Source organism: Colius striatus, chromosome 2 (genome assembly GCF_028858725.1).
Source record: "Colius striatus isolate bColStr4 chromosome 2, bColStr4.1.hap1, whole genome shotgun sequence".
NCBI classification, from domain to species: Eukaryota; Metazoa; Chordata; class Aves; order Coliiformes; family Coliidae; genus Colius; species Colius striatus.
Window position 1 is genome coordinate 32552615 of NC_084760.1, and position 16519 is coordinate 32569133.

Here is a 16519-nt window from a genome sequence, read left to right on the forward strand (position 1 = left end):
CTTACACAGGTCTGAACGTCACAGCAGAACTTATTTCCCTTCTTTATTCTAATTCTCTTTTCTTATAAGTTTATCGTAGCAGATTCTAAAGGAATTGAAGTTCTCTGCAATTTTGAAAGTAGCTGCAGTACATGGAGTTTTGTTCTCATCCCCACACTCCCTTCAAAATTTCATTACCAACATTGTAGTAGGACACACAGCTGATAGTCTGCATTCAAAAAAAGTCAGCTGCATAGTTTTAGTTTAATTAATAAACACTGTTCACTTGACACCTAGTTCTTTGACAAAAGGAGGATTTTTTTAGTTTGTTTTGGGCTGGTTTAGGATTTTAGGTTGCTTGGGTTTTTTTAAATGTCATAGTGGTAGTTACTATTGTGTTCTGTAAATCTGTCAGGATTAACTGGAAAAATTATTCAGATTAGTTTTAATTCCAATCGCTTACTACAATCAATTCACAACACACCAGCACAAACAGTTGTGTCGCCATCAAGGTGGTGCCCCATGGAAGCAGGTGGAGTTACTTCTTCAACTGATAGCAAAACTATTTCTGGAACTCTGCTAGTCATTTGTTTTTAAGTACATCCATGTAACTAAGGCAGAAAAAAAACTGTTAAAAAATTTCTGAGATTTCTCAGGTTGTTTCCCATACTGAAAAACTTCTGTCTTCTTTAGACTTCTGAACATATATTGTTCTAAAATGAAAAGCTGCTTGGCATCTCCCTCCAACAGTGTAGGACTTTATTGGTTCTTTCACACGCTCTCGGAAGATGTATTTTTGTTAGATATATAAAAACTTGATTGTGACTGTTCTTAATGACTGATGCCCTTCGTCAAGTACCAAAAAAATACACTTAGACTACTGAAGAATCTAAATAAAGTTTTCTAGATTATCAAGACTATCATGTCTATTCTTCTGAATGCACCACTCCTAAAACAGAAAAGCTAAGCTGGCTCCTTTAATAACAATCTTTGTACCACTGAGAATGAATGTCTGTCCTCTGCTGTGCCCACCTTTTTAAAAATAAAAGGGTCCCCCTTCTTTGTTGTATCTTCCTTTGGAGCTTTACAGACTACCTGAGAACAGCTAGGCTAGTCTTAATTACTGCTGTGTTTACCTGCATACTGCAGACCAGAGTTGTGTGACCCAAGGATCATACTCAGCTATTTAGTAAACTCGGGTCTGGAAAATCTCATCCCTTTCTGCTCTAGAAGTCATTCAGAAACAGATTCTGCGTAATTTCAAGGTTTTCCTAATCCCCTGACTACTCATGGGTCTTAAGCTGATGAGGACAGAGCTTACCTTAAGAGAGAGAAAGACATTCTAAAGGTCTTTGTCTACAGCTGACAGAGATCTTCACAAAAGAACCCATATCCTCAGGAACTTTGGCCTCAATCTGACAACTACCTACCTCCTATCTTCAGAATCCTAGGACCATTTTACAGTCTTCCCAAGATAAAGCTACTACAATGCAAGGCTTCTGGGCATTGTAAAACTTACACCAGGTATAAAAATTTTATTCCAATAGATAACAGCTTTGCAATGTTGTGGTATTATTCTCAGACATTTGGGCAATGAAATGGTGTCTTAGTCACCATGCCACTTAACAGAAGACATGTATGTCTGCCTTTAAAGAGATGGCTAAACTATGATTCTATCAGAATTTGTTCATATACTGATACTAGAAGTATCAGCTGAGATTATGGTAGCTAAAATAAATTTTTAAATGGAAGAATATTTTTCAGTTTATTTAGCTTGGGTTTATACCAACATGATCAATTTCCCCTTTCTGTGCAAATTAGTGTTTGAAATACAAAAAATGAAAAAAAAAAAATCTGACTGCAAAACAAAAATGTGGCAAGAAATTCAGGGCTAAGTGAATATCCCAATTCAAGTTCATCATGATTCTGTAGGTGGAATAGTTTTCCCACTGATAAAAGCTTGAAGTTTCCTAAAGTTTTCCTTAAGCTTTGGCAACAAGCGATTCTGATAGGCAAATACTATCTCACCTGTTACACCTGAACAGGTAATTTCCATTAAGGGCCATCTGAATCACTTCCTTGAGGAATCACATTTCTCATATTTGAAAGAGAAACTCCTCTAAATATTGGGGGGACAAGAAAATTTACATTATGTCTCTTGTAAGAGCATAACAGCATGCATGTATATACACAGGTACAGAGCACAGACCCATGAGCCAACTAGAAACAAGACAGCCACACTACCCTACAGCAAGCAGAAACTTCTACTACCCGTCTACTAAAGCTGCACTTAAACCTGGGGAAAGTCTTTAGATCAACAAAAAGTAGTTTATTAGCTTCACCAGACATAATTTAGTTAAGAGCATGACAAGTTTTAGGCCATTCCAGACAAAGTCTTATTCCTCATTGACTTGGGTTTCTTGTCATTCTTTACCACCCTTCATGGGCACAACTAGCTACAACCACTTCATTGCCAAAGGGAGCTCAAACGTATGAAAAAAATTATTATGGAATAGGGCTACATCCACTTACTCAGTAAGCACTACTTCCAGAAAGTGGACATAGGAATAAGAACAGATAATTGGAGTTGCATTATTTTAGATTAAAAGATCTCCTGTTTCTACTTTATTACCTCTTGATCTGCTGCAAGAATGGCAGTATCAGATTTCACCACAATACTCTATAGCCTGTCCTGTCACACTGTGTCTAATGTACCAATAAAGTACAACCAGCAGAATAATCAGCAATCTATACTTAAAATGAACCTTGACAGTGCTCAGGGTGATTGACGGTTTCCAAGACCACATCTGTAGCAGCAAGTGAAAGAGAGCAGCACATGAGCCCCTGTGTGATCCCGCCATTTCCCATGCTGTAACCACAATATGCTTTAGGACAAGCACAGGCTAAGAACTTAACACTAAGGTTAGGGCAAGACCACCACAGCTAAGAGCACAGTAGGACCTCGACACTGTCTCATTTACTGTTATAGACATAGGCTTACAGACTACACTGCTGTTTTGCTTTCATGACTATTTTGCACACAAACAAAAATAAAAAAGAAGTTATGATAATTTCCCAATCTGTATATACTGTCAGCATAAATGACTCTATATTACAGCATCAGGTATGTTTGTTTCTTCCCTTTCTTTCCATTTTAGACGACAACTAGCCTGATAGTGTAAAATTTCATACATTAGAAAATAAACCAAGACATGATGGTAGTAAAAACAGTACACATTCTGTAATTTGAACATCTCTCTTGTGAGGAAAGGCTGTGAGATCTGGGACTGTTTAAGCCTAAAAAAAGAATGAGCAGATCTTATCAGTGCTTTTAAAGAGCAGGTGTCGAGAGTATACGGGTGAGTCTTCTTTCTGTAGTGCCCAGTGACAGAAGAATGGCTAACTGGCACAAGCTGAAGCACAGGAAGTTCTACTTGAACATGAGGAAAATATGAGGGTGAGGGAGCCCTGGCACAGACTGCCCAGGAACATTGTGGAGTCTCCTTGTCTAGAGATTTTTAAAACCCACCTGGACATGTTCCTGTGTGACCTGATCGAGCTGAACCTGCTTTAGCAGGAGGTTGGACTAGATGATCTCTAGGGAACCGGTCCAATCCGTACCATTCTGTAATTCATAAAATTACTTTGTTTATAAAAGTAAGAATTCCCATATGACAAGGAGTCCAATCACATGCTAGTCTCTTCTGATAATTATGCTCTAGAAATTAACCTTGAAATAAAAATGTAACTAAAAAGTTTTGCCTTAGAATAAAACGTGTTTAAGACTTCTATCTTGCTTCCAACATGCTACAACACTCAAAATAGTTTAAACATAATGCCACTCATCTCCCCCCAACATGCAGCATTCATTTGATAGAACAGGTCAAGAAACAAATAACTTTCTTGTATATTGCTTGGTTTTGATTTAATAAAAAATCCTTGGATTGCAAGTATACTGAAACTTCACTAATTTATATCTGAAAGATACACTGTATGTTGTCCCTCAAATTTAGGTAACATAACTTTAAAACATGAATATTGTATTACCAAATATACTTTCACCAATACAGTCTAACCAAAGCATACCATACTGTACAGAAAAAAAAATATACAGTAAGACTCAATGCTGTCTCTGGCTTTCTGATTCAGCAAAGGAAGTGGTCATATAAAATAAATCTCGGAAGTTTTTTAATAACAGTCACACACTTTACAGAATTTGTTTTCAGGTTACAATTTCCATTTTTAATATGCCAATTTTTGGCAAAGATTTTTCCACAGGTAGGAGACATCTTGGACTTGTGACAATTGAGAAACACTGCAGGGTACATGTGAGAAAAAATACTGGTATTTCTTCATAAAAAATGAAGTGCACTGAAATAATTTATTTTGACACTTAAATTGCCTTTCTTCAGAGGCAGCCAACTACTAAAATAGATGAAGTGATTCACATCTCATGCTGCTACTGTTTGTTCTACATGTGCAAACCATTCTTCATCATATTGTCCATATTTAGAGGTTTTCTACATAATCCTAACAATTTGAAATTCTTTTTGAAACTGAGAAGTGGCCAATTGCCTGCAATTAAAAGGATTTGCCAGGGTAGTACTTTTCAGGAGATGCAGTTTGTGTTAGTGTATTTATTCTTTTCTACATATTTATCTTCTAAGTCAAGTTTAAAATGTTCATGAAACAGAACAAACACTATGTGCATACAAAACAGTGTTTCTGACACCTTATTTGCTCTGACATTGAGGTTTTGCCACCAGAATTTTGACAATCAGAATTCTGCTGCTCCCTGCCCTTGCTGGCATAAATATCACTATTTCCAGCCTAGACAAGCCCCTCAATTCTGTGGAGACGAACAGCGAGGAAATTCACAGGGACAGGAATTAAGGAAAACAAATAAATAGGAAAAAAAAAAGAAGCACATTTCATATAACTGATTTATCCACAGTAATACTTAACAGTGAACTTGAAAGCAACTAAAAACACAGGGCTACAAAGCTTCACAATTCAGTAACAGGAATGCTTTATCTAATAACACAGTTATTTTTAGCTTTCCCTAGCAGATCTATAGCTTAGCTCAGGTGCTTATAATGCTAGGATGGATGCAATTCTTAAGTTTAACAAAATCATTATTTTGTACTCACAGAGGAAAAATTGAACATAGAATAATGTTTAAATTAACAGCAGTAACTGTAATACAATAATAAACTGTTAGTACCTCCTCATTATATGAGTAATTCAAATAGTTTATAGGAAAGATTAAAAACAAAAAAGGAGGAGGCGGTATACTTTACCATCCAGGCTTATACATCCTCAAGAAGTCATTAAATTGAATAGGACAAAAAATTAAAAACTATGGCTTAATGCCTAAGTGGGAAGACTTTTACTGTTGGAGGAAGAGGTCCTGAAATGTTCACTAATGTAAACAGATCCTGTGTGCATATAGTTGGCACTAGAAAGGTTTTCATTATTGACCATGTCAACAGCTTCCAACTGCTCTTCTCCATTTTCATGCAGTATCAGAATAATTCCGTTTCTAAGGCAAGAGACTTTATGGCTATTCTATCACAAATATTAAAAAAGTCTACAAGAGAAAATATTTCAGAAGTCAAGCACAGTTACAAAATTGCATAAGAAGGGGTGAAAACAATATTAAATAACCTCATAACATCTTATATGTACTTATTACAGCTAGTTCCAAAGGACACGTTAAGTCTACCACAACATACATACACATTCCTGTATACTAAGATGGTGCTAAAAGTCATTTACAAATGAATACCTATGTCCTAAACGTGCAACAAGTGCCAAGGCTTGTCGCCCTCATCTTGCACTCACCATAATCAGTGCTAAACTGAAAACGGAGACCAGAACAAACCAGTTTCAGAAACCACAGGGAAAACCAGTTTAAAACTAGTTATCGTATGAAATAGAATGTTTTCATAGCATAGGCAAGCCAAATGACTGGATACTCCTTGACCAAAACCTGTGTGCTATTATAGTTTTCAAAGCATATTCTCTTTAAAAACGTACATTCAGACTACATGATTTTTTTGACATGGCACTCTTTATTTGTAAAAGAAAAAGAGAGTCAATCAAGTCATGCAAGAGTAACAAGCACAAGTAAACTAAGTTTGCTAAATTCACAGTTCATCCAGTAAAAAGTAATTTCCAAGGAACACCCAAAGGTGTCTCTCTATCTATAACACACCAGTATATATCTACACAATTGAGAGAGTAATGTTTGATATTTAATCAACTACAGACTTTGGACAACCACCTATAACAACAGCAACAGACCTGGACAAGGAACAATGACGCTTTACAGCCTCCAAATAGTAATCAAGATTTTAGTTAAACTTTAAATAACATTCAGAAGTGTGGAACTTCAGCATTTTTTTTCCTTCTAGTTATTTATATATTTGGTAACAGTAAACATTATTTGAGATTTTTTAAAAATTAAAAGAATATTTGGTAAATATTATCTTTTCTTCTTTCATTGTGGTTCAAACCTTCTTTCATGTCTGTATGTGACCTCCTCTTCATTTCCTCCCAAAGAAAAGTATAAAAAAATCGTGTTTGGATGAGTCACCCAAACATTATGCTGCTTTATGCAGGATCCTGTTATTCTGCACTTTAAATACAGACTAATAAAATCAGTACTCATGATTTAGAACACTCAAGAGGCAATAAAGCAACCACTAAGTTGTCTGAAACCTCAAGGTTCAGCATTAAACACATTGACATAAAGTTTCCTCATGATCCCCTTTTTTAAAATCACATAAGCTCATCCTAAATATTACATTTTTATCCAGCTCAGTTTGTTTTTTCTTTGAAGAGGTTTCATCATCTCCATTTCGTACAGATGGAAAATAATAAAATATTTGTCTGATAAGATGCAGTGTCAGCACTAAATTAGCATTCAGACCCTCCTGTATACTATCCTTTTTATTTATCCCTCTGTCTGTACCATCCCAACACCACCATCCTACTAACACAAAAATAAATGATAATATGACTACAGCATTAAAGTAGCAATGCTGCCTGCTAACATCAAAACCCAGAAGCCTACCTATGGGCACACAAAAGATACAAAATATGTGATGGGTGACCACTTGCAAAAGATTTGTCTTGGGTAAGTCATTCTACATAAAGTAAAATTAATGAAAGGTAGGCATAATAAAAACCACTTGCAATGTGGGACCCAGATTGTTTTTCTTCTCATGTCTATCACCTCCCAGATCCTACAACTGAATCGGAGATTGAACAGGAGGGATGTTTCACATACTGATGAAGATATTTGTGTTCATCCCTTCATGTGGAACAAAACAACTTAATTCCGTATTTCATAGAACAAATAAGAAAAAAGGCTCCCATCTCAATAGCTGTAACTGTAGCAGGTGAACACAGAAATAAAAGAGAAAGCTAAGTCTACATCACATGAGCAGCTGTTACTGACTGAGACTATCCAATGTAGTGAAATCTGGACAAAATACACAGAATCATAGACTTCTAAACTGTGCATTAGGTGATTGTTAAATCATTGTTTTAAGCATACAGTCTTAAAACTGTTAGTAGGTAATTAATATGATGTTTCAAAACAAGGATGCAAGTGATGCTTCACCTGCACTTAAATGTCACTGGCTGTGACTCTGCTGCTGACAGTAACAGGAGCGTTTTTATGTTTCACTACTGCAGCAGCAAAAGCTTCACACACAGTAGGTATGTCTTCAGAACTGAGCACTACATTCTAAGTTCTGTTTACATAGCAAAAGACTCATTAAAATAAGTTTATTACTAGCAAAGCCTGCCAATATAAACACAGTATTCTTGTTCTTAACCAATGGGATGTACCAACAGGAAAGTATTTTAAATAAATTTGTTACCAGAAACATTTGGTGCTTTTCAGTATAACAATTTAGAACTTGGGACACAATAAAGCAGCCTTCTCCCCCCAAAAATCCCAACCTTACGGGTTATAAAAGATAGCTATTTTACAAATTTATTTTAAATGTTCTTTCATGATATAAAACTCTACTACCAACTTCCAATCACTCTTATCCTTAAAATCCAAGGTCAGTTCCTCCGTGGCACTGATACAATTCCAGTCATATTTTGCAGAGCAAACACTGGCAAGAAATCATGAACTAATAGTTGCAGAGATTGGTTACTGTCGTAGCATTTTTTTTCTTTTTAAATTAGGCAGCTTTTGTTATCGATTGCATTATTAGACAAATAGTCAAATGTTTTGGCATTGTTCTGCCATTAGTTTAAAATTGAAAACGTACTTAAAAAGGCAGGTTTTAATCAGTACACATTAATTTGCACATATTTTCCAACTGACATCTAGGCTACTAATATCTAGAAAAGTGAAAAGGCCCTAGATTTTTATTCCACTACAAATAAAGCAGAAGGCAACTGTACTAACTTGATAGCATGGTTGATTCAGGGTGGGGTTTTTTTTCCCCCTCCTTAACTTGTTACAGAGACTCAACAACTAAAGGATACTAATGATCTGCTCTGTTGTCTCATCAATACAAGTGACAGGTTGGGAGTGAACACTCCCTATTGTGAAAGCACACACAAAATCCACACGTGCAGCAGCAGAAATATTGAAGTTGAGCACACTGGCTTTTTTCCTTCCTTAAACTAAAAGCTGAATGCTTTAATCCTAGCATAGAATACAACAAAATATAAGAACACGTAAAATTGTCAGAAAAATCTAAGTGTCCTTTTCCCATTACCTGTAATGCTACATATAAACTCATCACTGGGGAATAATGAACAAAGAATAATTCTGCTTCTTTAAAGCTTGAATTTTTCAACTCTGCAATAAATGCTCTAAAATTACAGATCAAAACCAGACAATTTAAAGGAAGAGTAAGAAGCCAAGAGAGAAACAACAGCATAAGAACTAGAACAAGATAAAATTTATTTCTTCAAGAACAGAGAATCATTTGGGCCTTTCAACTACTTACTAGGCAATGAGTTTCAAACCAGACTTGCTAACTGCTATATATTCAGCTCTTCTCTCTCTTTGCTGGCTTAAATTACACAACAGATTGTTCTTACTGATTTAAAATTATGTGGTAATAAATGCAGGAAAATAGGACAACTTTCATATTAAATATTAAATACTTCAAAAGCTATTAAGTCCAAAACCCTGTCATGGGTCACATGCGTGGCAGCCATGATGACCTGAGGACCCTGTATTAACAGGGCTCAAGGTAGTGGCCTGCTAAATTAACGGCCTTAGTATAAAGTTGGTATCTATTCAGCCGATGAGATTGCTTTAGACAGATCCATTTACTGAAACGATCAGAGTCACAGCTGTATCTACAACCCACTTTTCATCAGGAACAAAATTCTAAGGTCTCAATGGCAAGGATCAACTTAGATGAACATCTATTCATGTTCAAACTAGTATAAATACACAATGTACCTTTTAGTTTTATTTTAACAATGAAATAAACAGAAAAATAGTTCAGTTTTGGTTTGAGGTGGGTTAAGTTTTAAGGCATGTATATTCTGAAACACTGAAGCACTCTCCTGCTAATCACCTCTCCATTTCTTAATCCACTGTGAATGCGTTCCCAGGGTAGCCCAGCACTGCATTCATCATTTCACTGCTGCACCATCTAATTAACAGTATTAAGAGTTCCTTCTTTCAAAGCTGACACAACCGTAGCAGAACAGGCAAGAGATAAGCAGGCAGGAGACACCCAGCACTTCACATCTCTAGTGTAATGTCAATGTTTAAGCTAAAGGCTAAAATCTCAAGACTTCCACCAAACAAGTCCAAGGGTTCCTTTCTCTAGGCAACTGCATTCAACTGCAGTTCCAGAAAAAAGACTAAGCAGACAACTGAAGGGAGGAGGATGATAAGAATTATCAGAGCTGTTCGTCACCATCATAAAATTCTAAAGTTGAGTTCAGCATGTGCTGAAGTGATACAATTACACATGGCACCGAAGTGGAGGTCTGGATTAGTTATACACAGCCTACATTGATCTATCTGCTCTAGTTTTAGAACACATTAACTGTTCAGCTAACACCAATGCAACCTTAAACAATATGTATTTAATGCTATAGAAAACAACTCCATTAATACTGTAGACAGAGCATATATGCAAAAGCAGAAATAACAAATGTGTTTGAGAACCGTTAAGCTTTTCTTAAATGCAGCTGTCAACTAGGAACTATTCGGTAGGAATGTATTTATAGAAGGGTTTCTTATAGATCACCCAAGGTCAAATGCCATTAAGTACTATCATCAATGTGTACATGCAGTACACATAACAATGTCACTTCTCTGAGTTAGTGGATGACTAACTGGCAGAAGAGCAAATAATAATAATACAACAGTTTTACAAAGTGATCTCCACAATCTAAACATGATAGGCGAAACAGGTTTTTGTAACCACTAATGCAGTGCTACACAAGCAAAGAATAAAGGCCCATATCCTAAAAAGCTGTGACAATGAAAGTTGTTTATTGCAGCATAGGTAACCTAACACAGGTTTCCAACATGAAACAAGGAGAAAAAGAGAACGTGGTGGATATCTAAAGGGAGTTGCAAAAACCACTTTCCTTTGTAGGTGCTTTTGCTGAAACCTATGTTGGAACACTGTATATGGTTCTAATGTTCTCATTTTCATCTTTTCATCAGATCAAAACCGTAAGAAATCCACCAAGTGCAGCCGATGCATTTGAACCATGCTAATATGTAGAAAGAAGTTGGGTTTTTTGTTTTTTTGTTTTTTTGTTTTTTTTAATTTAGTAGAAAAATGATGGTGACAACAATGTAACACATCTCAATTTGCGTTTAAAAAAAGTAAATTGCCAGGACAAACTAAACGGACAGTTCTCCTTCTCTTAATGTCCTTGAATGGATACCACGAGTCTTTTTCAAAGATGTATTTTCAGCAAATAAAATGACTGTGCTTAAAACAGACATAAATAAACAGGTGTATAGCAAAGATCACATAGGAAAATCTAACAGTCTCTCCCAAGCCCAAAAGGGGGATGAGAGGAGAATCGTGTATTTGGCTTCATACATGGATGAGGTCACTCATCCTGTAGTCAGGAAGGTACACTAAGAAAGTCTCTCCATTTAGAGGTTATGAATAAATTATCACTTGATAGGCAGTGGAACTGTTATCTACAGAAAGACAGCTTATTACCTCAGCTTTTCACATCTTTCAAATTTGTACCATGTGTTGTAGATTAACAGTTACTTTTTCGCTTTTTACGGCTTCCCAAGACTAAAGCATGCACACAAAATGCAGAATAGCAGCTGTTTATGACTTTTTACAGTGTAAGGAAATGAATTCCATTCAGAATTCCATTCCACATTTTTAGTTTTGGTTATGTTATTATTGGAGGATGAAATAGTGGCATTCCAGCCAGTCTTTTTAAGACATTTTCCCTGACTCTTAGTTTCTGTTGCTGTATTCCTTCTTTTAACTGAAAACACATTTCCACTTATGACAATTTACACTGAAAGTAAGCTGTTTAGTGAACAAGTACATTTTGCAATTTGAATATGCTTTCATATCCAGACTGCTTAGCAGAACAACAATACTAAATTAATGTCACATAGCATAAAGCAACAAAAAATAGCTTTTACAGGAAATCTGCTGCAAATTTCCTAAATAAGAACAACAAATAAATAAATACACTTGAAACAGTTCATTATTTCATACATAAATATGTAGTATACACAAGCTCAGAAATGTGACTGATTAGCATTCTATTTTACTTGCTGGTAATTTTTTAAACAATACTTCCAGAGTGAGTACAAAGAGCAAAGTGACAACCTTTACCATAAAAAATATGCATTTACAATCCAGCTAACTCTTCTCCATGGTTTGCTAATTTGTCCAATGTGTTCCATGAAGTGGTCTACATTGAAAGCATACAAATAATTATAATAATTTAAAAAATCAAATGCTAAGCAGTCCAGTCTCAATTTTGCAATTCCAGTTTCTCCTCAGAAACAAACAGTTTTTAGTGTATCTAATCTGTGTTCAAGGCAAGGGAGGCAAGAGGATAAAAGAAAGACACTGTTGAGCATAAAAGTAGAGAGCGTGAAAAAGTCTACCAGGGTTAAGCATTAACCTGACTCATTTTTCAGAACGACTGCACTATTTTTAACTGCTCTTTTTTGGCCACAGGTCAAAGTTTTCCTAGCAAAATACCAAAATGAAAATGCTGGGAGTGAAGCCCAGAGGCAGCTCTCTTTGCTTTGGCCTAGGCAAAAATTTATCTGAATGCAATTAGATATGTAGCACTGTTTCCCACTCCCCTTCATTGACTACTATGGGTATCATTATGCCTCTGAACATCTATGAGAGGACTAATACAGTACTAAAGCCTCGAGAACATTTTTCAGATGTTATAGGAAATTCCTATATTCTCCACACAGCACAAGCATACATACTGTTCATTCAGTTCCTGTATTTTTAGCCAAACAGAACTGAGTCATTTGAAAGCAGAAAAAAAAAAAAGACTTGGTGTAAGTGCCTTGAGCAACTCTTAGAAGGACTGGGATTTTTTTTCCCCCTTTTCTGTTCCTCATAACTGGGACACATTGAAAATCTTGGGACAGACTGGAAATGTAGGGTTTGCAGCCCCTGAAGTTCACAATAATAACAACAACAATAATAACAGCAACAACAATAATAATTCCCTCTCATTGCTTCTCCGAGGTTTGGACATTTAAAATGGGGAAATATAACTCCCTTCCCACTCCTTCCTGAGGGCATGGTTTTCTTACTAAAGGAAATTATATTTCATACACTCGTACCAAAAAAAGCTATCAAAAACACGAGACAGACAAATCAATTTGCCCCAATGGAAAAGTGCCCAAATGGAAAAGTGACCCCTCAGTCTCTCCCTTAGGCGTGTCCTTTTCCTTAATTATTTCCACATCGCAGAGCAAACCTCAACTTTACCGGCGGACGGTTTTACAGGGGGGTTGAGAGGATGGGTACTGAGTGCCCTGCAGCGCACACAAAGGCAGGTACTTTGGGAATGGACACGCTATGATTATGAGAAGCGAAAAAGTAAACGTGTAAACGATGCTGAGAGGTGCAGGGGGGGTGGGGAATGGCCCTTTCCTCCCCAGGACAGGTCTGTACACAGACGTTTCTCACTTTCCCCAAAAGAAGCTGTACCTTTGAGGCAAGCGCACGCTCTTAGCATAGTCTCTCTACTCCTCGCCATCCCCCCGCCAAAATCAGCCTGAGGGGGGCGAAGGCCCGCTCCCCGCCGGCGGGGCCCTCCCCTCAGGCCGCGGGGCGCCCCTCGCCCCCTCGTCGGCGGCCCGGCCGGGGGCGTGGAGTGACACCGCCTCCCCCCCCACCCCCGAGGCAAGAGCCATCGCCTCCCCCAGGAACGCTCCTCCAGGACGCGGGAGCCCTTTCTTTCCTTCCTTCCCCTCCCGCCTGCCCGCGGCTAAGGTAGCGCTCCCTTTTGTTACCCCGACGAGTGCTTCCCCCCCACGGCGCAGCCCGGCCTGGCCGCCCCCCTCACCAGCAGGCTCTCCACATTGACCGGCGAGCGCGGGTCGCGGATCATGGACTCCAGCTTCCTCTGGCGGCCCTCGAGCATCCCCGCCGCCGGCTCCAGCGCCTCCGCCGTGAGGAGAGCCGCCGACATCTTCCCCACCGGCTGCTGGCTCATCCTCCGGCCCGCCTTGTGCCGGCAGGAGACGATGCCGCGCTGCCGGGGAAGAGGGGACCGAGCGGGACGGCTCGGCGGGGCCTAGCGCGGCGCAGCGGCCGGGGGAAGGGCGGGGGCGGCGGCGGGCCGGGCCTGGGCAGCGAGGCGGGAGCAGAGGGCAGCGCGCCGCCGATGGCCGCCTGGCGGCCGCCCGGGCATCAAGGACGCGAGGAAGCGGCCGCCGCTCCGCCCGGGCGCGTGGAGAGGGAGGGGAGACGTGGGAGGGAGCGAGCGCTTCCCGCCGCGCCCCCGCCTGTCCCCCTGCTTAGGGCGTCCCTCGGCGGCCGGCGGCTCACTGCCCGCTCCCTGCCGCCGCCCGGGCCATAGCACAGGCCGGTAACCCGCTCCGAGGGCGGAGGGAGGCGGGGAAGAAAACGAGAAAGCCGCCGCCGCGAAGCCGGTCTCGGGCTCTACCCCTCTCTCCTCCGCCTTGTCTGCCGCTTGGGCGGGAGCTGCGATCCGCACCGACCTCGCCTCTCTCCTCCCCTGGCCGCTCACTCCATGCTGCGGCCGCCGCCCGCCCGCAGCGAGTTATTGGCGCTGTTGCTGCGCCCGCCTCTTGCCCGGGCCTATGCTGCCCGGCCTCCGCCTCCCGGGCTCTGCGCCGCGGAGGCGGCCTCCCTTACCCAGAAGGCCCCGCTGCGAGCGGCGGCGCATAACTCATCGCTCACTCACCGCCTAACTATAACCCTGAGCTCAGCCTCGCCGCCGGTAGCGAAGGCTGGGACCAACATTGACCTGCCGTGCTCGGCCCCACTGCGGCACCACGGTGACCTGCTTCGCTGGCCCCCGAGCCAGCCGCGGAGGGGCTGAGCATGGCCACAGCAGCTGGTGGGAAGAAAAGGCTGTGTATGTTTCGTCGAGACCTCGTCGTGCCATATAGCATTAAGTACACACGCACAAAAATAGCAAAAAACCCACGGTAGAGTGGCACTGCTCAGGCCACGCATGGGAGGGAGGATGGAGAGCTGAAAGGTGACCTGTGCAGACCTCCTTTTCCCTGAGGAAACTGCACCTCTACATGCTGTGTCGGGCATTTTGAGGAGGGTGGAATGCTGTTCTCAGTCTCCGATAAGAGCATGCTGTGGAGAGGAGAGTGGCTGCAGGGACCGGGGAGGTGAATTGGACTGCAGGGATGCTCTACAGGACAATGTGATGGGGTTGTGGCCCAACTGTGGTTCCAGCAGCCCTGAGATGTGGCTCATGTCACTGCACCAAGCAAGAGAGACCACAGAAGTGGCATCTGCAGAGGCGGAGAGACCTTGGGGAAGAAAGGTTCTAGTTTTTATTGTATTGACTTTCAGCTGATAGCTGGATGCCAGTGAGCTAATGTTAGAAAAATGGGACACTATTTTAACTTGAAAGGAAGAGGAGAGGGAATCAAAAGAGAAGTAAATGAGTCACTTGCATAGTTTTGGGTGAGATCACCTTTTGTGATATTCTGAGTCAGGGCCCTGGTGCTGAGAACCCCCAACTCAGGGGAAGGTCATTTCTGAATATCAAACCAAACTCCATACCTGGATTCTGTTTTACAGTCCACTGTTTGAAATCCCCAAACCTGACAAACACATACACATATGCATAGTTTGAAAAGTCAATTTGGGCATTGTGACTCTCACTTTTTCCAGCGAGTCACATTGAGTTTGGGAGTTCTCTGAAGGAATTGTTTGAAATCTGCTTAGGAGAAGCCCTGTTTATATCATAAAACTATTTCATCCCCCAAAACAGATTAGGATCTGCTTTACTGCAACATCAACAAAAATAACCCCACATAATTTTCTTGAGCAGTTTACTTTGCAATGAGTAGGTCCAACAACTAGCAGTTTTGCTACTAGAATTAGGACCTACTAGTTGTTACTAGTAGGATCATGAAATTACGTAGTCTAGCACATTAATCATTAAAAGCTCTAAAATTATCTAAAAGAAACATAATTTCTTTTTGTACAGCCTACTCATTGGCTAATTTCTTTTAAGTGGCTCAGTAGAAATGTCTTGGATTTTCAAGAAGGGATTTAAAACAGGTTTGAACAGGAGACCAAACACATGGACTGTGTCTCCAGTGATTGATAAGGAGCTTGTTCTGGGTTTTGCTAATGTCAACAGCAATTTTGGGGGTGACTTCAGTGAGCTTTGAGTCAAGCACCAGGTGATGTGACCATCTAAGCTCTCTTCTCAGTTTCCCCGTTGCTATAGGCAAGCTGCTTCTCTTTTCCTCTTTTTTTCTTATCTCTCAAATAAAGTTTGTAAAAACTAATCTTTACCTAGCTTATACGATTTAGTGACGTTATTAAGGTCACTGTTTAAACAAAGGTAACAATTCTTAAGTTAGCATAACAGCCCTTTTTGCATACAAAAATAAAGTGTGGTCTTGTCTTCAAAAGCAAGTGTGTAGAAACCATACCTTCTTGAAATTCTTGTCCAATAGATCTGTTCCTCCAGCCTTCAGGACATAGCTGTTTACTGAAAAAACAAGTTTTACTGTTACAGGGACAAATTGGCAATGGCAGTCATCTGAATTCCTTTGTACAACACAAAATCATCAACAAAAGCTTTATTGGTAGTAATAAGCAATTAAGTAGCAAAAAGAGTATCCAGAATGGTAGACCTCAGTACTTGTGAAAAACACTGTTGTAACACATCCTGAAGGAAAAATAACACCACTTTCTGCAGTTTTTTACAGTTCTACTTTTTCTGCCTATAATGGCATAAGTCTGTTAGAGTAACACCTATCTCTAACAATGACCATTTAAGGAGGAACTGTTTGTACTTGGTTCGTGTACAGTAATTTTGAAGTCCAATGCAGTGAATC

General features: G+C 40.0%; 1 protein-coding gene across 2 annotated transcripts in view; it reads right to left on the bottom strand.

Moving 5' to 3' along the window:
* Positions 1-14257, bottom strand: part of ROCK2 (Rho associated coiled-coil containing protein kinase 2) — a 99240-nt gene extending 84983 nt beyond the window's left edge. Inside the window, exon 1 of one of the 2 annotated variants that reach the window (XM_061989876.1) lies at positions 13522-14256. In XM_061989876.1, coding sequence (XP_061845860.1) covers positions 13522-13671 — 150 coding nt within the window. In that variant the 5' untranslated portion in view covers positions 13672-14256. Of the gene's footprint in view, positions 1-13521 lie in introns of both variants that reach the window. The other variant, XM_061989877.1, reaches the window with a different exon arrangement.
* Positions 14258-16519: the final 2262 nt, after the last annotated feature.